The sequence below is a fragment of the Taudactylus pleione genome, unplaced genomic scaffold (genome assembly GCF_031769625.1).
Source record: "Taudactylus pleione unplaced genomic scaffold, aTauple2 ptg002661l, whole genome shotgun sequence".
In the NCBI taxonomy this organism is placed as follows: domain Eukaryota; kingdom Metazoa; phylum Chordata; class Amphibia; order Anura; family Myobatrachidae; genus Taudactylus; species Taudactylus pleione.
Genome location: NW_028287037.1, coordinates 50,578 through 71,401, shown reverse-complemented (window position 1 = coordinate 71,401; position 20,824 = coordinate 50,578). Strand labels below are relative to the sequence as shown.

At 47.1% G+C, this 20,824-nt stretch overlaps 1 protein-coding gene across 2 annotated transcripts in view; it reads right to left on the bottom strand.

Annotated features, from left to right (window-relative positions):
• Window positions 1-1,591: 1,591 nt before the first annotated feature.
• The window catches only part of LOC148431214 (histo-blood group ABO system transferase-like), a 35,924-nt gene continuing 16,691 nt past the window's right edge, over window positions 1,592-20,824 (bottom strand). The window contains exons 3-5 of one of the 2 annotated variants that reach the window (XM_088466213.1): window positions 18,756-18,791; window positions 6,765-6,891; window positions 1,592-2,939 (exon numbers count right to left, since the gene is read on the bottom strand). In XM_088466213.1, coding sequence (XP_088322339.1) covers window positions 2,210-2,939; window positions 6,765-6,841 — 807 coding nt within the window. In that variant the 5' untranslated portion in view covers window positions 6,842-6,891; window positions 18,756-18,791 and the 3' untranslated portion in view covers window positions 1,592-2,209. The remainder of the gene's footprint in view (window positions 2,940-6,764; window positions 6,892-18,755; window positions 18,792-20,824) is intronic. The other variant, XM_088466214.1, reaches the window with a different exon arrangement.

Sequence of the window (20,824 nt, the reverse complement as noted above, 5' to 3'; positions counted from 1 at the left end):
GCTAAATTTGGTCTTCCACCATCCCTTGGAATTTCATTATTTGCAGCTATGGATGCTCCCTTATGAATCGTGCTTCAGCTCATATATCGCTATTGCTGGATGCCAGAGGACGCCCTGACAGCTATTTCAGCCATGTGTTGGTAAAGTTGCACTGCTGCTAATCATTTCTCATTTGGGACAATGCGGAAAGAACCCTAAATCCAACTATTGACTATTATATCTGTCTCCAAGTGGACTTTTACAGTATTTTTACTGAATTTTATCAATTACTTTTCAATACTATAATATATTTATCTACTTGTGATCTGTTGAATCGCGCAATGTGCTAGATGTGAAACCCATCTGTTTAAAGTATTTATTATACTTTATTAAATTATATTTTAATTTATCCTATTTACTAAACCGTCCATCATCTTCTTATGCACTGAGCCTTTATTTAGCGCTGGTACCCCCTTTATATATGCCTTTCTCGGAGCCCAGGAGCTGCATCCGATGTTCAGGAGCCTCCCAGCCATTCCAGGAGGGTAAAAAAAAAATCTGTACTAGTATGAAAAAAAATGCACATTTTATTCTCACACCAATAGCATTGCTTTTTCTCACCTTTATGTGCCCTGAGGAGGGCCTATGGACAGGACTGTCAGGAGCGGACACAAGCCCAGGCACTGTCCCCCTTAGCTGGTTGGAAAGGGGGTCAATACCCCCCTCTGCAGCTGTCCAGGATCCCCCAGGGGCCACCTCCAACAAGCCTGGGCTTGGGTAATCAGTACCCGCCCAGCCCATCTCAGCACCCCTGCCTAGGGATCACTAGGTCCAGGGGGAGCAAACAAGGGTGTACCTGAACAGCCCTGTAGATGGATGTCACCTGGGATTATTACTGTGTTAGAGATTTACTGTATGGTAAAGTAAAGCAGCATCCTATACCATAACATGTGCCAGATAAGCATCACAGAATACGGTACTTACAGTGAGCAATCTATTAAAAAGGGTGTAGTAGGTATTACCGCCGGCCAAATGGCTCAAATCCCGACAGGGGAAGCCCGGCAGGGGTGAAGATCCCGTTCGCTAATTAAGGTAAGTATCGCTAACCGAATTCCCTAGCCTAACACTCCCTTAGGGGTGCCTAACCCTAACCTCCCCCCTAGTGCCTAAACCTAACCACCCCCTTCCCCGCAGCCTAAACCTAAGCCTCCGGGGGGGTGCCTAACTCTAACCTCCTCCCAGGGGTGCCTAATTCCCCCTTCCCCTAGCCCAAACCTAACCCTCCCGGGTGGGTTGCCTAACCCCAAGTCCCCCCGGGAGCCATAAAACCCAACCTTGCCCCCCTGCGACTGTCTGCGCCTGGCTTGCCTTCGTTCGGTATGCCGGGTGTCAGGCTCTCGGTGTAGGTCTAATAACAAACGTAGGGTTTTCGATGCCTGTCATTAGTACCTTGCCGGGATTAGACAGTCGGGAAGCCGGCGGTCTGCATTTAGACCGTCGGCTTCCTGACTACATCCCATTAAAAAATATGTAATTCGCAATATAAAATGAACCTGAAAAATGTCATAAGAGGTAGGTACGTCCTCCTTTTTATTTAACAAATCATGTCAATATGATAATAGTCAAACAATATATGCAAACGCTGAATAAAGATCTGATATTCACCTGGGTTTCCTTATTCTTCTATTTTCATGGACTATGGGGAGTTTTATATTACGCCATGTGTTCAGCATGTTATCAAATGTAAGAAACATATACAGTATAGTGCACTGGACCGTTGAGACCTCAACGGAGCCCTGGTACAGATGGGTCATTGCCAAATCTAGAGGGCATGGCCACAACCTCCAGAATAAAAAAAAAAAATGTAAAGAAGTATGCTTGGTGTCTCGAATCTGCATTGCAAGCTACAATTGTGTGTGTGTGTGTGTGTCCCAGTAGCTGGTCCACACCCAGGTAATTAATAGCCCCATCTTGGCGCCCCTGATAGTCCAATCATTTTAGAAGTACCCCCAATGCGCCCAAATATTTACATTAACTTAACTAGGGGTGAGCAGCAGGGGTGGAACTCAGCGTGCAAATAACTTGGACATGGGGCGTAATATTAGAGTGGAATAAAGGGAGAGGGGGAACTAAAATTAAACATTGAAATAAATAAAAATAAAAAAAGTATTTTGTTCTAATATGGGAACATAAAGGTACAATTCCTCATTGCACCCAATGTAAATCATTGTCATGAATTTGAAACATTGTTTATCTCTCGGTCATTGATTTCCCGTCTGAACCGGACTTCATTGTAATCTTTCTCTATACCAAGAAACCTCTTCGTTTTCACAACAGCAGGGGAACCATAATAATTGTTCCAGATGTATTCGGGAGAGAGGATTTTTGTTGGCTTGTGGGATAAAAAATATTTGTTTAAATAGCTCTCATCATGCCAAAGAGCCTCAATGTAATTCTCTTTGTCAGTCATCATGGCATTGTGGCAGTAGTTTGTCAATTTGATGACCTCATCTATTATACCCCCAAAATTTCCTCCAGCATAATAAAAGTCACCAAACTCAAGTGGAATGTAGGCCATGGATTGTGGCCTTCGCTCATAGGTAAACTGCCTATTCGATTCCATAAAGAAGCCGGGATGTAAAGCCCCAAAGACGTTACTTAGGATCTCCACCCCAACATCATCGAGGAAAATCATGTCTACGTCCACGCAGACCAAGAAGTCCACCTCATTGATAAAACGCTCATTAGAAAAGTCTCGTATCATCTCCATCCGCCTCATGGTAACATCCTGCCACCTTTTATAGGCAGGTACCTCCAGAATCACCAATTGTCTCCCCTCGGCAAGGGTGAAATTGAAGGTCTCGTTGGCGTGATCGGTGAACACGTAATAATTGACCGTGTGGCCCACCATGAAGAACTTTTCAGCAGTTTCAATTAATGTTTTTAAAAACATTATGTATCTAAAAAGAGAACAAAAATCAAATGACAACGTATTATAAAACAAAAATGCATAATGTAAGACTTTAGGGCACAGGTTCCTAAACTCCACCATTACAGTCCACGTTTTAAGGATATCTATGCTTGAGCACAGGTGACTTAATTAGTACATCACTCAATTTGATTTAACCATCTGCACTCAAGCATAAAAATCCTTAAAAAACCTGGACTGTAGTAGCGGAGTTTGGGATATTCTGCTTTAGGGAAAAACAATGCAGTACTGATCGAGAATATGTGGTAAGGGATATCTTTATATTATCATAAAACAGTGCCAGAAGTAATAGGACAGGGGTAATTTAATGGCTAGCAAAAAAAATTGAATAGCAAGCTTTTGGGGTGCTGAGACCAATCAGTCGGTAAAGTCTCCAAATGAATGCCCTTCACATACTGTAACTTCATAGTCTGTCATTAGAATTATTCATAAACCCTTTGAAATCATTATGCTGTGGAGCCTTTTACAGTAAGCCTACATAAAAAATAAATGCATAATAAAATATAATATACAATAAACTATACATTTAATTGAGCTTGTAAACATGTCCCTTGATGTATCATGGTGACCTAATACATCACGTAAACTATAAAACAAAAATCATGTTAAATGTGAACAGTCTCCATTTTTCAACGAACCCCCCCAGCAGGCATCATCTGCATGCTATATTACAATGTCACAGCCGCTGACGCTGTAACGTAGCATTTTGCGTGCAGATACACCCGCAGTCGCACACAGAATATAGGTGTGCCGCATATCATTTTAATCAGCAGAAGCTGCTTTGTGTTCTATTCGCATCGCTTTGCAGGCAGAAAGATGCTCGAAAAGGTACTCGGCGCTTCCGAGTCACAAGACTCTCACGTGTTATGTTTAACGCGACTTGTTGTAGCGCACGGAGGTAGGATGATTGTGGACACATCTGTATATCAAAGACTACATTGGGAAGTTATCAGAGGAGTATATTGTCAATACCAGTTATTTCCTCCCTCTAAAGTTCTATTAAAAAAAAAAAGTTATGTCACACGGTTTTCCAGCAACACCGGCCGCAGCTGGCGCGCCGTTGCCTGGCAACCACTGAAGCAGCTATGGTGCTAGATGCCCGCGTTTTGGCAGCACAAATACTTCACCCCATCCAAGGCCAATGTTTTAGGGGGGTCTGCTTGCAGTATGCTGCCTAAGATGTACCACGTCTTTACGTATATTAAAAGTTAAACAGAGATTTGCATTTTTGTAAATCCTCTGAGTGCCGCAGTTTTGAACCACTGGAGTATATATACGGTAAGCCTCCATCAAATAAACTTAATATAAGGATGATTTCAGAAGTATGTTAGTGTATTGTATGTTTAAACCGACTAGAGAAAATTAGAAAACCTGCGCTGCTCCTTGTGTGTACTACGGGCTAGCTGTCGTTAGGGCTGGTATGTATCAAGGGTTCCCCCTTTATGCTGGATATAGAGAAGTGGAAAAAGGTAAGATTACAGAACAAAAATGTTTAGAACTAAATGTTTTGTGACCAATGTTAAAAACATTGGTACTCCCAATGTTTTCCTTCGATGTCCCATCCCTAGTCTTACTGTTAAGGCCGGTACACACCAGACGATGTCTAGTGCATACCAACCTCGTTAGTGACGAGTCCCTGCTGGGTGCCGGCACTTGCCAATGCTGGCAGCGACGGAATGACGGCTGGGGCCATGCTGCATTCGGCAGCCATTGCCCTCACTAACGATGTGCCGATGACACGTGGGAGCATGCATCGTCAGTGCCATAGTGGGTACACACTGGCTGATGTGCCCGATGTGTCGGTCCAATCCGCCGGAGCAGGCGACATATCGCTTAGTGCAGTGGTTCCCAAACTGTGTGCCGTGGCACCCTGGGGTGCCTCAGGGCACTTATAGGGGTGCCTCGGTTTGGTGGTCTAGTACCAAATAAAGTTATTTTTAGTCAGTGTGATCGGCCTATCAAAAAATATGTGGACAAAATGAAGCACAGCCCTGTCAACCACCACATAACTGAACCTATTGGTGGGTACACACTACACGATATGCTCCCTGAGCAATATCGTGTAGTGTTGTCCCCGGCAGGATGTGCTCAATGTCGCTCATGACATTGAGCACAGCCGCTGAACGATATCATTAACGATATCGTTCAGCGCCGGGCTCTCTCCCCCATTCCCCAACATGCAGCAACCTGACGAGATCGTCAGGTTGGCCTGCATGTCAGCCCGATGAACGATAATGACGAACGACCTGCGGGAACGCGCGTCGTCGTTATCGTTCATCTTTTTGGGGTTAAAAATGGACGATAAAGTGGACGACTGAACGATAATGATATCGTTATCGTTCAGTCGTCCACTTTATTGCCCAGTGTGTACGCACCTTAATGGTGACATAAGCACATTTTACTACACTTCATTTTTGCTGAATTTTGGCCAAGGGGTGCCTTGGAAAAAATGCTGATACTCTAGGGTGATGTGATTCAAAAAAGTTTGGGAACCCTTGGCTTAGTGTGTACCCAGCATTAGTCTGTTGCCAGCTCCCCTGCCTGTCCATCTCTGGCCCTTCTTTCCCTGACAGGACCAAATCACTCCCAGCCGTACCACTCCACCCCCTTCTTCTAAACTAGATCTATGTGTGTGTGTATCCCATATACTGGGGCACACCCTCACAACAGAAAGGAGTACCCCACACACCTATATGTAAATACATGAAACACACAAGCATTCACATCATTCATACCTCATGCATAAGGCAAATACATGAAATATATAGGTTATGAATTACAATACACGTTTTAACAACATTTGCCACATGAGTTTTATTTCACATGCTCATACAGTACATATACTTTTACTATTCTAAATGTTTTATCCCTCTGGGATGGTGTACATACATACATTTCTTTACAGTACCATATATATTATACTTTTTTATTTTTTAGTTTCCACTAAAAGCACTCTAGTAAATATTTATTGTACATAACTTATATTAGCCGTACGTCAATATGGATACACCTGTACCAGCCATTCTGAGCATGCCCAGAGCTTCTGGAAGTCTCCTAAGGCTCTATTCACCATCGATTCATTTCTATAAACGCAGACGAAAATGAATATTTTCACCTGCAATTTAAGAAATTAAGTTTTCAGGCCATTCGTCAAAAGGGGAAAGCAGGAGATATTACAGATACATGCACTAGTATGGGGACAGAATTCATCAAGGTCCGTAAATACAATATTTTCAGGCCTCGACTGTGGGAGCATTTGCCATCTTCAAATGGCGAGTGCTCCCGCTACCCACTCCTTCTCTATGGGAAGGAGTCCCGGGTCGCGAAAAGGGATCCTTTCAGATCCCTCCGCCCCTGTCCGGCTCCTTCCGCCAGACGTCGGGGCTCTTGTGCGCATGTGTAACCTGTAGGTCAGGCATGCACACTAGTTTTACTGCTTGAAAGGAGTGAAAAACAGACGATTTTCAGTTCAGCTGTCTCCGCGCCAGAGCAATGGTGAATTGCTCCGGCACTTGCATCGAGTAGGAACGTTTATTATTGGGGCCTCAATAATTAATATGTTGAATAGAGCCCCTTGAGAGATATCAATTTAGCATTCTCAGAGGAAAGGGGAGACCAAGTCAGGGTCCTTATTACTGGGTGTGAATTTGCTGGAGCCTGACCTATTCCCCTATTTGCTATATTGTGGTACCCAAAAGTGGATATCCTCTAAAGAAAAAAGAGGGGAGGAAATCGATGTATAAAATAATATTGTAAGATTTTGACTTTTTTACCTGTCAATACCCCTATAACTTACTTTTTAATAGCGAACACAGTTAGACCAACACGGACATTGATCTGATGGAATTGCGCATTCTCTGTTAAATGTTCCATGCCAAACAATAGGCGCAAGCCATGGAGTTACCGTAAGTACATCTGTTCTCCTGAGAAAAAGAATCAAAATGTCAGTTCAGATACAGTAGGTTTAATGTACTGTTCATCCTATTTACTGATCTAATTCTGCTTCCTACTTTCTTTACCTATTATTATTTGGAAAGTAGGAATAACACCAAAATATCCAATTATGAATTACTTTAACTCATACATGCCTACCCTCCCGTAAGTCGCAGGAGGCTCACGATGTTTTGGGTAAACCCCTGCACCCCCTGGAAGGGTAGGCACTTCTCCCAAATTTTGCCCACTTCCTAGTTAAGGGGGGCTTGACCTAATGATGCAATTCTATATTAATCGTACCATTTGGCCAGGGCCCCTTTTATAAATATGTGCCGTTCGGGGCAAATTGTTGAGGGGGTGGGCTTAATGAGGTAACCCGTCCGCCCCAAACACCTCCCACCTGCTTCTCCTCCCCTGGCTTCTCCCGGTGAGGAAAAGGCAAATGTCGGCAAGTATGCTTTAACCCTTGGTGGAGACAACCAAGTGATACAACTTTACCGTGATAAGATGGCCGCTAGAGGTCCTGTTGTCGGGAAGTTATAGACACACCCAGTGCTCAGATGAATAGGAGCTCTTATATACATCAGCCCCCTATATCTGCATATACAGTATCTGGTTTCATGGATAAACATATAATGTAGGGAGCCAATACTTCAGCAGCTGCGGAGGATGTATCTATTGCTCTGAGTGAAGGGATTGAATGGATATTTAGTGTGTTTGCTATTTGTGTGTGTGTTAGGAATTATTGTCTACAGTAGCTTGACTTAAACACTCTCCCGTGGAAAACTGCTATATGAAGGGAGAAAAGAAACGTTCTAGTAAAGTTCTAGACTTACACCTACAGTAAGGGACTGGATTTGTGCATAGCCTAGACAACACTTCCCTATTCAACCTATGCTACTTAAAACAGTTTTTGACATTTCTTGTGTTCTCCACCATGGTTTATGAAAGACCTTTCCACTTCCAAATAAATACAGTATTCTGTACAAATACTTACACCATTTGTCACTCCCGCTTAGAAATCTCACCATTTACCGTTACCTCCTCCACCGCCATGTACTGCCTAATTCAGCTACCCTGTCCAATCCCTCTCATACTATGGGCCCGATTCATTAGTGATCGATATTGCGATTGCAGTTACGCACGCAGGTCTATTGTGAAAATATGGTAATGACTGCAATCGCAAAGCTACTATAGAGACGCCCATTACCGCTATCTCACATCCGTAATACATTGCAATCCTGTGTATACATCGGGAACATGGCGTAACTTCGGCTCCTCACGCACAATTACAACAGATCTAACCTTACTCAGAAATTGCTAACCTCATTGCACACAGTCAGTACATAAGCTGCGTATGCCGTTGCAGTGGCTAATTCATGCACACCCCCGTAACGATGTTCAAAATGGACAGGCACGCCTGCGTTTCGCTCACCATCCCCTGTCACCACCCCCAAACACTCACTTCCTGTCACTCTGTGATGGGTCTGCATGGGCTCTGCGATGCATACACAGTACGCAACAATGGCCCATCTGCGTGCGTAAATCGTAATATTGATCCTTAATGAATCAGAACCTATATGCCTTCCACATACCTCCCAACATTTGTCTTATCTGAATCGGGACTTCTGCAGCCAGAGGTGCACGCGTCCAAAAAGTGGGCATGACCTGCTAGTAAAGAGGCGTGGCCTGATGACACCCCACTTTACATCATTAAGGGGCGTGCCCAGCATCTCTGTGATGCTGGGCTGCCACGGACTTCACCCCCCCTGCACTGAGAATAGATGCTGTGCGCATGTGCACTGCATCTATTCTCTCTCTGATTACCCGCTGCTTTGCTATGCAGAGCAGCATTGTTTTCTCACCCCAACTTTCCCCCCACCGCAGGACACTGCAGCCCGCGGGTTGGTCAGCAGAACAGTCCCAGAAAAACGGGGCTGTCCCGCTGAATGCAGGACAGTTGGGAGGTATGCCTTCCATCTAACCACTCCTCCGTACTCTCATTACTCCGCCATACTCCTGCTTACGTTCTCATCTTTACCCTTCCCTTCATTACTTACCCCACTACTCCATTGCTTGCCTGCCGGCACATTCTCTGCACCATCCTCACTTCCTAGCCTGTACAACGACATCTCCCCCAACATCAATATTTAATGCAGTCCCCTGTTGCACACACACAGGGCCTGATTCAGAGCCGGACGCTCTGACCAGAGCGCTCACTCTGAATCAGGGCCAGGGGCGGATTGGCATGTATTTTTTGCGGGAACAATCCCGGTGGGCCGCATGGTTGTGGGGCCGCTTTTCTGTGAGGCCCCGCCCCCTTATTTATGTCACCCGCGTTGCGCTTTCACAAGCACCCGGCTGCCTGTCAGCTTTATCTGGCGGCCCCTGCCTAAGGCCTAGCCTCTCTCTCTCGCAAGAAGAGAGGCCAGCGCGGCAGCCTAAACCCCACCCAACATACTGTCGGCGTCACACGCCGCGGAGGATTCAATAGAGGAAGGTGGCGTGGACCCGCGGCCAGCGGCGGGACATCAAGGGAGGTAAGCTGCGGCGGAAGTGGGGGGCTGCGCAGGCAATCTGTTAGCCTGATCGTCTCCTCTCCACTCTTTCCTCCCCAGGCTGTGAAGTGTCAAGTTTAATTTCACAGCCTGGGGAGAGGGCAGAGTGGAGAGGAGACAGTCTGGCTAGCTGCAGCAGTGGCCAGGGGCGGGCAATGGGGCTGCGGGTGACAGCGGCCTCAGCACCGGTGGATCCAAGGGAGGGGGGGCGATAAGGGCGACCACCCGCCGGCCCAATTGCCAAAAGTCCCGCCCACTTATTGTGTGCTGCTGCCTGTCAGCAGCTACCTGGGGACACTGTATAAAGGGGTCTACTACCTGGGGGCACTGTATAAAGGGGGCTGCTACCTGGGGGCACTGTATAAAGGGGGCTGCTACCTGGGGGCACTGTATAAAGGGGTCTACTACCTGGGGGCACTGTATAAAGGGGGCTGCTACCTGGGGGCACTGTATAAAGGGGTCTCCTACCTGGGGGTACTGTATAAAGGGGTCTCCTACTTGGGGGCACTGTATAAAGGGGTCTCCTACCTGGGGGCACTGTATAAAGGGGGCTACTACCTGGGGGCCCTGTATAAAGGGTCTGCCACCTGGGAGCACTGTATAAAGGTGGCTGCCACCTGGGAGCACTGTATAAAGGGGGCTGCTACCCGGGGGCACTGTATAAAGGGGGCTGCTACCTGAAGCACTATGTCCCCGTGATCGATCAGCTGCAGTGCTGGATCTAGGTGCCGTGCTCAGCTGATCCAATCAGAGGTTGGCTAGTACGTGAGAATGTCTCACCCGTCTCGCAGTGAGGTAACGGGGTGCTCATACTGCTCCCTGCCTTTCTCACACTGCTCCCTGTCTGTATCACACTGCTCCCTGTCTGTATCACACTGCTCCCTGTCTGTATCACACTGCTCCCTGTCTCCCTCTCTTTCGCACTGCTCCCTGTCTCTCTCTCGCACTGCTCCCTGTCTCCCTCTCTTTCGCACTGCTCCCTGTCTCTCTCTCGCACTGCTCCCTGTCTCCCTCTCTCTCGCACTGCTCAGTCTCCCTCTCTCTCGCACTGCTCCCTGTCTCCCTCTCTCTCGCACTGCTGCCTGTCTCTCTCTCGCACTGCTCCCTGTCTCCCTCTCTTTCGCACTGCTCCCTGTCTTTCTCGCACTGCTCCCTGTCTCTCTCTCTCTCGCACTGCTCCGTCTTTCTCCATACTCACCTTCCAGTCCTCCAGCATCTCATGGTACCCATCTCTTCCTTTATTGAATATTGACTTTATAGCCACTACATGATGATGACATGATGGCTTTTTTCCTACACAAACAGGTGTCTTCCAGACCATATGATCTCCTGCATGAGCAGTGAATACCGACTCAAGACGCTGCCTGTCCAGAAAGGATCAATTTCTTCAGAGGCTCCCCATTGCAGAGCAATCATATAGGTATGAAAATACTCATTCACAATGCATGCTTGCTTGGAAGCATATAGCCACGCCCCTTGCCACAAAACCACGCCCCCTTTTTGGGCGCGCGCATATAGGGCCACTTTCGGGGAATTTTCCAGGGCCACTTTAAGTTCCCAATCCGCCCATGATCAGGGCCCTCCTACCTGAAAATGGAGCGGCCTCTTGCGAGCGTCCATGATGATGGTCGCGATGGTCAAGACCATCGCGACCATCGGACTTGCGACGAGACCCTGCGGTAGGGTCTCGCTGCCGCAAGCCCAGGGGTGATTTTGGCTCTATAAGAGCCCAAATCACTCCCACTGACATCACTAGTGATGTCAGTGGACCCGGACCCAGACGGTAGGCGTTCCCATGGGAACGCCTCCGTCTGGCAACCACGCCCCCGGCACACCCACTAAAGGGGGCGTGCTGTCAGTTACCATCGACAGCACGCCCCCTTTAGTGCGAGACCCATAACGACGGCTTGGCCGTCGTTATTCGGGTCTCGCGCATGCGCGATACGGAGCTCCCTCCGTCGTGCGCATGCGCATTTGGGTACCATCGACCCGCTTGCGAGCGTCCTGCACTCGTGAGCGGGTCTGAATGAGACCCACAGTGTATAAATTACCACCCTCCATTCTCCCCTGACCCCCCCTCTACTTCTCCTCATTAGAGGTCCATGTACCATTGGTCTTTTGTCATTACCCCTTGCACAAATACTGCTCTGGTGGTACCAACCAATCACGGCCTAAAGTAATTTTTCAAACACAGCCTGTAAAGTGACAGTTAGGAGCTGATTGGTTGGTACTTAATCTCTCTCCAGGGCTTAGTACATCTCTACATTAGTGAGCATCCACACATAAAGACTTGCTAAGCATAGTACGCAAAATGCGTCCAACTCTAAATGAGGGCACAGGGACCGAAAGCATTCCAATATCTCTCCTCATAATTAATATTTCTCCTAAATAACACACAATTGCTGAAAATAAACACTAATATTATATAAGGATGGCACTCAGGTAAACAAATGGCAATATAATCTCCTTTAATGTAAGGTCGACGTTTCAATGATCACAGCCTTTTCTTTAGGACACCCTGAGCCTTGAAACGTCGACCTTACATTAAAGGGGATAATATTGCCATCTGTTCACTGGTTTCCTGAGTGCCATCCTTTGTGTGGAAGTATGCTAGTATATTGGATGTACACCAGGAAACGGAGAGCGGATATATCTAGATTTAGTGAGTGTCAACTGTCTGGACATACATACATACATATATATATACACACACACACACATATATATTTATATATATATATATATACATATATATACATATATATATATTATATATATATATATATATATAAAAATATATATATATATATATTAGGGGTGTGCACCGGCCACTTTTCGTGTTTTGTGTTTTGGTTTTGGATCTGGATCTTTCTTCGTGTTTTGGATCTGGATTGGTTTTGCCAAAACCACCCTTCCGTGTTTTGGGTTCTGGGTTTTGTGTTTTGGATCTGTATTTTTTTGAAAAAAAGCATAAAAACAGCTAAAATCACAGAATTTGTAGGTTTTTCTGCTCCTATGCTATTATTAACCTCAATAACCTTAATTTCCACTCATTTCCAGTCTATTCTGAACACCTCACACCTCACAATAGTGTTTTTATGTCCAAAAGGTTGCACCGAGGTAGCTGGATGACTATGCTAAGCGACACGAGTGGGCGGCACAAACACGTGACCCATCTAGGAGTGACACTGCAGTGGCAGGCAGGATGGCAGTTAGAAAAACTAGGCCCCAAACTGTACATAATGCAAAGAAAAAAAGAGGTGCAAGATGGAATTGTCCTTGGGCCCTCCCACCCACCCTTATGTTGTATAAACAGGACATGCACACTTTAACAAATCAATCATTTCAGCGCCAGGGTCTGCCACACAACTGTGGCTGAAATGATTGGTTCGTTTGGGCCCCCACAAAACAAGCTGGCAATTAATGTGTCCCTGCACAAACTGGCTCTACGGAGGCAAGATGTCATCCTCATCCTCCTCATCCACCGATTCCTCACCCTCTTCAGTGTGTACATCCTCATCCTCACAAAGTATTAACTCGTCCCCACTTGAATCCACCACCACAGGTCCCTCTGTACCTTCTGGAGGCTGGTCTCCCTGGAAGAGCTGATAATTCATTTTGATGAACATCATCTTCTCCACATTCTGTGGAAGCAACCTCCTACGCCTTTCGCTGACAAGGTTCCCGGCTGCACTAAACACTCTTTCGGAGTACACACTGGAGGGGGGGCAACTCAGGTAAAATAGAGCCAGTTTGTACAGGGGCCTCCAAATTGCCTCTTTTTCCTGCCAGTACAGGTATGGACTGTCTGACATGCCTACTTGGATGCTGTCACCGATGTAATCCTCCACCATTCTGTCAATGGTGACAGTATCATATGCAGTGACAGTAGACATGTCAGAAATTGTTGCCAGGTCCTTCAGTCCGGACCAGATGTCCAAACTTGGTCCTGCCTGCCCTGCATCACCGCCAGCGGGTTGCTTAGGATACCTAAGTTTTTTCCTGGCAGCCCCAGTTGCGGGAGAAAATGAAGAAGGAGCCGTTGACGTGTCACGTTCCGCTTCAGCTGACAGTGTGTTCACCAGCAGGTCTTTGCACCTCTGCAGGCTTGTGTCGGCCGGAAAGAGAGACACCACATAGGCTTTAAACCTAGGATCGAGCACGGTGGCCAAAATGTAGTGGTCTGATTTCAACAGATTGACCACCCTGGAATCCTGGCAAAGCGAATGAAGGGCTTCATCCACAAGTCCCACATGCCGAGCGGAATCGCTCCGTCTTAGCTCCTCCTTCACTTTCTCCAGCTGCTTCTGCAAAAGCCTGATGAGGGGAATGACCTGACTCAAGCTGGCAGTGTCTGAACTGACTTCACGTGTGGCAAGTTCGAAGGGCTGAAGAACCTTGCACAACACGGAAATCATTCTCCACTGCGCTTGAGTCAGGTGCATACCCCCTCCTTTGCCTATGTCATAGGTGGATGTATAGGCTTGTATGGCCTTTTGCTGCTCCTCCATCCTCTGAAGCATATAGAGGGTTGAGTTCCACCGCGTCACAACCTCTTGCTTCAGGTGATGGCGGGGCAGGTTCAAGAGTGTTTGCTGGCGCTCCAGTCTTCGGCACGCAGTCGCTGAATGGCGAAAGTGGCCAGAAATTTTTCGGGCCACCCAAAGCGTCTCCTGCACGCCCCTGTCGCTTTTCAGAAAATTCTGCACCACCAAGTTTATTGTGTGAGCAAAACATGGGACGTGCTGGAATTTGCCCAGATGTAATGCCCGCACAATATTGGTGGCGTTGTCAGATATCACAAATCCCCAGGAGAGTCTAAGTGGGGTAAGCCACTGGGCGATGATTTCCCTCAGTTTCTCTAAGAGGTTGTCGGCGGTGTGCCTCTTACTGAAACCGGTGATACACAGCGTAGCCTGCCTTGTAACGAGCTGGCATTTCTGAGATGCTGCTACTGGTGACGCTGCTGCTGTTGCTGCGTAAGGTGATACATCTACCCAGTGGGCTGTCACAGTCATATAGTCCTTAGTCTGCCCTGTTCCACTTGTCCACATGTCCGTGGTTAAGTGGACATTGTGTACAACGGCATTTTTCAGGACACTGAGGACACTTTTTCTGACGTTTCTGTACAGTCTCGGTATCGCCTGCCTAGTGAAGTGGAATCTAGACGGGATTTGGAACCGGGGACACACTACCTCCATCAATTGTCTAAATCCCACTGCACTAATGGCGGATACCGGACGCACGTCTAACACCAACATAGCAGTCAAGGCCTCAGTTATACGTTTTGCTTCAGGATGACTGCTGTCGTACTTCATCCTCCTCGCTAAGGACTGTTGGAGGGTCAATTGTTTAGTAAAAGTAGTGGTGTTCCTACTTCCTCTCTGGGATGATGAACGACTCCCAGCAGCAGCAGCAACAGCAGCAGCGGCAGCAGTAGGCGTAGCAATGCAGGATCCTCCGGAGGAATCCCGGATAGGAGAGTCAGTCATGCCAGTGATATGGCCTGCAGGACTACTTCCGATCCTGACTAAGGAGGAAATTGACGAGGAGGGAGTTGACGGTGTGGTTTGCAGGCGCTTGGATACAACAGGACAACGGGATTTAGGTGTCCCTGGACTGCTTACGGTCTGAGCCAAAGTTTCTGAACTTGACAGTAACTTTTTATGAACGCGCTGCAGGTGCCGTATAAGGGAGGATGTTCCTAGGTGGTTGACGTCCCTACCCCTACTTATTTCACCTTTACATATGGTACATATGGCAAGACAGTTGTTGTCCGGATTTGGATAGAAATATTGCCAGACCAAAGAGGTGGAATGTTTGGTCTTCTGCCCAGGCATGACCGTGATGGGCTTTTTCATCCCACGGACAACAACTGTCTCCCCCGGAGCCTGATTTAAACAAACCACATCACCATCAGAATCCTCCTCGCCAACTTCCTCCTCAGCGCCAGCTACACCAGTATCCTCATCCTGTTGTACTTCAACAGTGACATCTTCAATTTGCATATCAGCAAGTGGACTGTGGGTGCTCCTTTCAGCACTTGCAGGGGGCGTGCAAATGGTGGAAAGAGCCACCTCTTCCCGTCCAGTGCTGGGAAGGTCAGGCATCGCAACCACCACCACACTTGGACTCTCTTTGGGGATTTGTGATATCTTCTTAGAAAGCACAGTTCTTCGCTGTGCTTTTGCCAGCTTAACTCTTTTGATTTTTTTAGTGGGAGGAGTGCTTTCATCGTCATGTGAAGCTGAACCACTAGTCATGAACATACTAGGGATCGACCTTAGCCGTTCCTTGCCACTCCGTGTCGTAAATGGCATATTGGCAAGTTTACGTTTCTCTTCAGCTGATTTAAATGTCTTTTTCAAGGTCATTTTCCTGAACTTTGCCATTTGGGATTGTATGTGCCCTCTACTATGACATTGGGCATCGGCCTTGGCAGACGACGTTGATGGCATGTTATCGTCTATGTCATGACTAGTGGCAGCAGCTTCAGCACTAGGAGGAAGTGGTTCTTGATCTTTCTCTATTTTATTTTTATCGGAGAAAGTTTGGTCCTCCATTTATGTTATATCGATTTGATATATACGTGCGGCTAAACACAGAAAATAAATTTTTTTTTGGTTCGGACTGGAGTGTACTTTGTGGATTACAGCACCCTTTAACGGTCAAGCCAGCCGGCCCTTTACTTATGACACAGGCGCACTCTTGGCACTACTTTGTTGATGCACGTGCGGCTACTGCGCACACAATTCACAAACACAGAAAATAATTTTTTTTTGGTTTGGACTGGAGTGTACTTTGGGGGTTACAGCACCCTTTAACGGTCAAGCCAGCCGGCCCTTTACTTATGACACAGGCGCACGCTTGGCACTACTTTGTTGATGCACGTGCGGCTACTGCGCACACAATTCACAAACACAGAAAATAATTTTTTTTTGGTTTGGACTGGAGTGTACTTTCGGGGGTTACAGCACCCTTAACGGTCAAGCCAGCCGGCCCTTTACTTATGACACAGGCGCACGCTTGGCACTACTTTGTTGATGCACGTGCGGCTACTGCGCACACAATTCACAAACACAGAAAATAATTTTTTTTTGGTTTGGACTGGAGTGTACTTTCGGGGGTTACAGCACCCTTTAACGGTCAAGCCAGCCGGCCCTTTACTTATGACACAGGCGCACGCTTGGCACTACTTTGTTGATGCACGTGCGGCTACTGCGCACACAATTCACAAACACAGAAAATAATTTTTTTTTTGGTTTGGACTGGAGTGTACTTTCGGGGGTTACAGCACCCTTAACGGTCAAGCCAGCCGGCCCTTTACTTATGACACAGGCGAACGCTTGACACTACTTTGTTGATGCACGTGCGGCTACTGCGCACACAATTCACAAACACAGAAAATAATTTTTTTTTGGTTTGGACTGGAGTGTACTTTCAGGGGTTACAGCACCCTTTAACGGTCAAGCCAGCCGGCCCTTTACTTATGACACAGGCGCACGCTTGGCACTACTTTGTTGATGCACGTGCGGCTACTGCGCACACAATTCACAAACACAGAAAATAATTTTTTTTTGGTTTGGACTGGAGTGTACTTTCGGGGGTTACAGCACCCTTTAACGGTCAAGCCAGCCGGCCCTTTACTTATGACACAGGGGCACTCTTGGCACTACTTTGTTGATGCACGTGCGGCTACTGCGCACACAATTCACAAACACAGAAAATAATTTTTTTTTAGGTTTGGACTGGAGTGTACTTTCGGGGGTTACAGCACCCTTAACGGTCAAGCCAGCCGGCCCTTTACTTATGACACAGGCGCACGCTTGGCACTACTTTGTTGATGCACGTGCGGCTACTGCGCACACAATTCACAAACACAGAAAATAATTTTTTTTTGGTTTGGACTGGAGTGTACTTTCGGGGGTTACAGCACCCTTTAACGGTCAAGCCAGCCGGCCCTTTACTTATGACACAGGCGCACGCTTGGCACTACTTTGTTGATGCACGTGCGGCTACTGCGCACACAATTCACAAACACAGAAAATAATTTTTTTTTAGGTTTGGACTGGAGTGTACTTTCGGGGGTTACAGCACCCTTAACGGTCAAGCCAGCCGGCCCTTTACTTATGACACAGGCGCACGCTTGGCACTACTTTGTTGATGCACGTGCGGCTACTGCGCACACAATTCACAAACACAGAAAATAATTTTTTTTTAGGTTTGGACTGGAGTGTACTTTCGGGGGTTACAGCACCCTTAACGGTCAAGCCAGCCGGCCCTTTACTTATGACACAGGCGCACGCTTGGCACTACTTTGTTGATGCACGTGCGGCTACTGCGCACACAATTCACAAACACAGAAAATAATTTTTTTTTTGGTTTGGACTGGAGTGTACTTTCGGGGGTTACAGCACCCTTAACGGTCAAGCCAGCCGGCCCTTTACTTATGACACAGGTGCACGCTTGGCACTACTTTGTTGATGCACGTGCGGCTACTGCGCACACAATTCACAAACACAGAAAATATATTATTTTTTTAGCACTTGGGGGGAGCACCCCTGATGGACAGAGCACCCCCTGGACAACACTACAGCACCCCTTTAGGACTGGGACACTGCACAGGACTTTGGAGTGGACACAGCCCCTATGGAGAACTGACTGCACAACACAGTCCAGCCAGCCCCTATGGACTTTGAAGTAGTGGACACAGCCCCTATTAACAACAGCAGCACAGCACAACACAGCCAGCCCCTATGGACTTTGAAGTAGTGGACAACAGCAGCACTACACTACACTACACTACACAGCACTAACTCCCACCCTCCCTCTTCACTGTCCACAGCCGAGTGAGAAAATGGCGCCGACGCGGGTACCTTATATAGGATCCAAAACCCGCGAGACTCGGAAGGCGGGATGATGACGTTTTGCCTCGATGTCAGATCCGAGTCAGGCGGGAAAAGTCGAGCCTGACTCGGATCGGACTCGGATCGGGGGGGCTCGGGGGGGTTCGGATTTCAGAAATCCGAACCCGCTCACCCCTAATATATATATATATATATATATATATATAGTTTGTTTTTGTGATGACTTGGGGTAACTAGTTTGGTAGAGTGTCTGTAGAACAGTGTCTAAGGTGCTAAATCAGGATCCAACACAGCTTTTAGGTAAATAGTAAATGAAAATGGTGCTTTACTTCCAGCATGAAATGGTGCAACACAAAAGAACAAAAAATAAATGTCTAGCCCCCATTTAGGGCACTGTCTCACTTCTTAGACCCTGAGACACATACTTACGGTGGCTTGAGGGCGTCAGGTTTGTCATATTGCATTCTGAAAAATATCAGAAGGAAAATGTTATTAGTAATGTTAGATAACTATTCGCTAGACAGACAAAGGGGTAGGTGCCCTTCTAAAACAGACAAGTGGTAGTGCTGCCATAATAACCAATCAGATTGGGTCTATAATTTTCTAGAATGCAATCAAGAAATGATAGACAAAATCTGATTGGTTGCTATGAGCAACACCAACACGTCTGTTTTAGAAGCTTTACCCCTAAAGTCTACCCCTAAATTGGGTTTAAATTAGGGGTGAGCGGGTTCGGATTTCTGATCCGAGTCCGATCCGAGTCAGGCTCGACTTTTCCCGCCTGACTCGGATCTGAAATCGAGGCAAAACGTCATCATCCCGCCTTCCGAGTCTCGCGGGTTTTGGATCCTATATAAGGTACCCGCGTCGGCGCCATTTTCTCACTCGGCTGTGGACAGTGAAGAGGGAGGGTGGGAGTTAGGGCTGTGTAGTGTAGTGTAGTGTAGTGCTGCTGTTGTCCACTACTTCAAAGTCCATAGGGGCTGGCTGTGTTGTGCTGTGCTGCTGTTGTTAATAGGGGCTGTGTCCACTACTTCAAAGTCCATAGGGGCTGGCTGGACTGTGTTGTGCAGTCAGTTCTCCATAGGGGCTGTGTCCACTCCAAAGTCCTGTGCAGTGTCCCAGTCCTAAAGGAGTGCTGTAGTGTTGTCCAGGGGGTGCTCTGTCCATCAGGGGTGCTCCCCCCAAGTGCTAAAAAAATAATATATTTTCTGTGTTTGTGAATTGTGTGCGCAGTAGCCGCACGTGCATCAACAAAGTAGTGCCAAGCGTGCGCCTGTGTCATAAGTAAAGGGCCGGCTGGCTTGACCGTTAAAGGGTGCTGTAACCCCCGAAAGTACACTCCAGTCCAAACCAAAAAAAAATTATTTTCTGTGTTTGTGAATTGTGTGCGCAGTAGCCGCACGTGCATCAACAAAGTAGTGCCAAGCGTGCGCCTGTGTCATAAGTAAAGGGCCGGCTGGCTTGACCGTTAAGGGTGCTGTAACCCCCGAAAGTACACTCCAGTCCAAACCAAAAAAAAAATTATTTTCTGTGTTTGTGAATTGTGTGCGCAGTAGCCGCACGTGCATCAACAAAGTAGTGCCAAGCGTGCGCCTGTGTCATAAGTAAAGGGCCGGCTGGCTTGACCGTTAAGGGTGCTGTAACCCCCGAAAGTACACTCCAGTCCAAACCAAAAAAAAAATTATTTTCTGTGTTTGTGAATTGTGTGCGCAGTAGCCGCATGTGCATCAACAAAGTAGTGTCAAGCGTGCGCCTGTGTCATAAGTAAAGGGCCGGCTGGCTTGACCGTTAAAGGGTGCTGTAACCCCCAAAGTACACTCCAGTCCAAACCAAAAAAATAATAATTTTCTGTGTTTGTGAATTGTGTGCGCAGTAGCCGCACGTGCATCAACAAAGTAGTGCCAAGCGTGCGCCTGTGTCATAAGTAAAGGGCCGACTGGCTTGACCGTTAAGGGTGCTGTAGCCCCCGAAAGTACACTCCAGTCCAAACCAAAAAAAAAATTATTTTCTGTGTTTGTGAATTGTGTGCGCAGTAGCCGCACGTGCATCAACAAAGTAGTGCCAAGCGTGCGCCTGTGTCATAAGTAAAGGGCCGGCTGGCTTGACCGTTAAGGGTGCTGTAACCCCCGAAAGTACACTCCAGTCCAAACCAAAAAAAAAATTATTTTCTGTGTTTGTGAATTGTGTGCGCAGTAGCCGCACGTGCATCAACAAAGTAGTGCCAAGCGTGCGCCTGTGTCATAAGTAAAGGGCCGGCTGGCTTGACCGTTAAAGGGTGCTGTAACCCCCAAAGTACACTCCAGTCCAAACCAAAAAAAAAATTATTTTCTGTGTTTGTGAATTGTGTGCGCAGTAGCCGCATGTGCATCAACAAAGTAGTGCCAAGCGTGCGCCTGTGTCATAAGTAAAGGGCCGGCTGGCTTGACCGTCAAAGGGTGCTGTAACCCCCAAAGTACACTCCAGTCCAAACCAAAAAAAAAATAATTTTCTGTGTT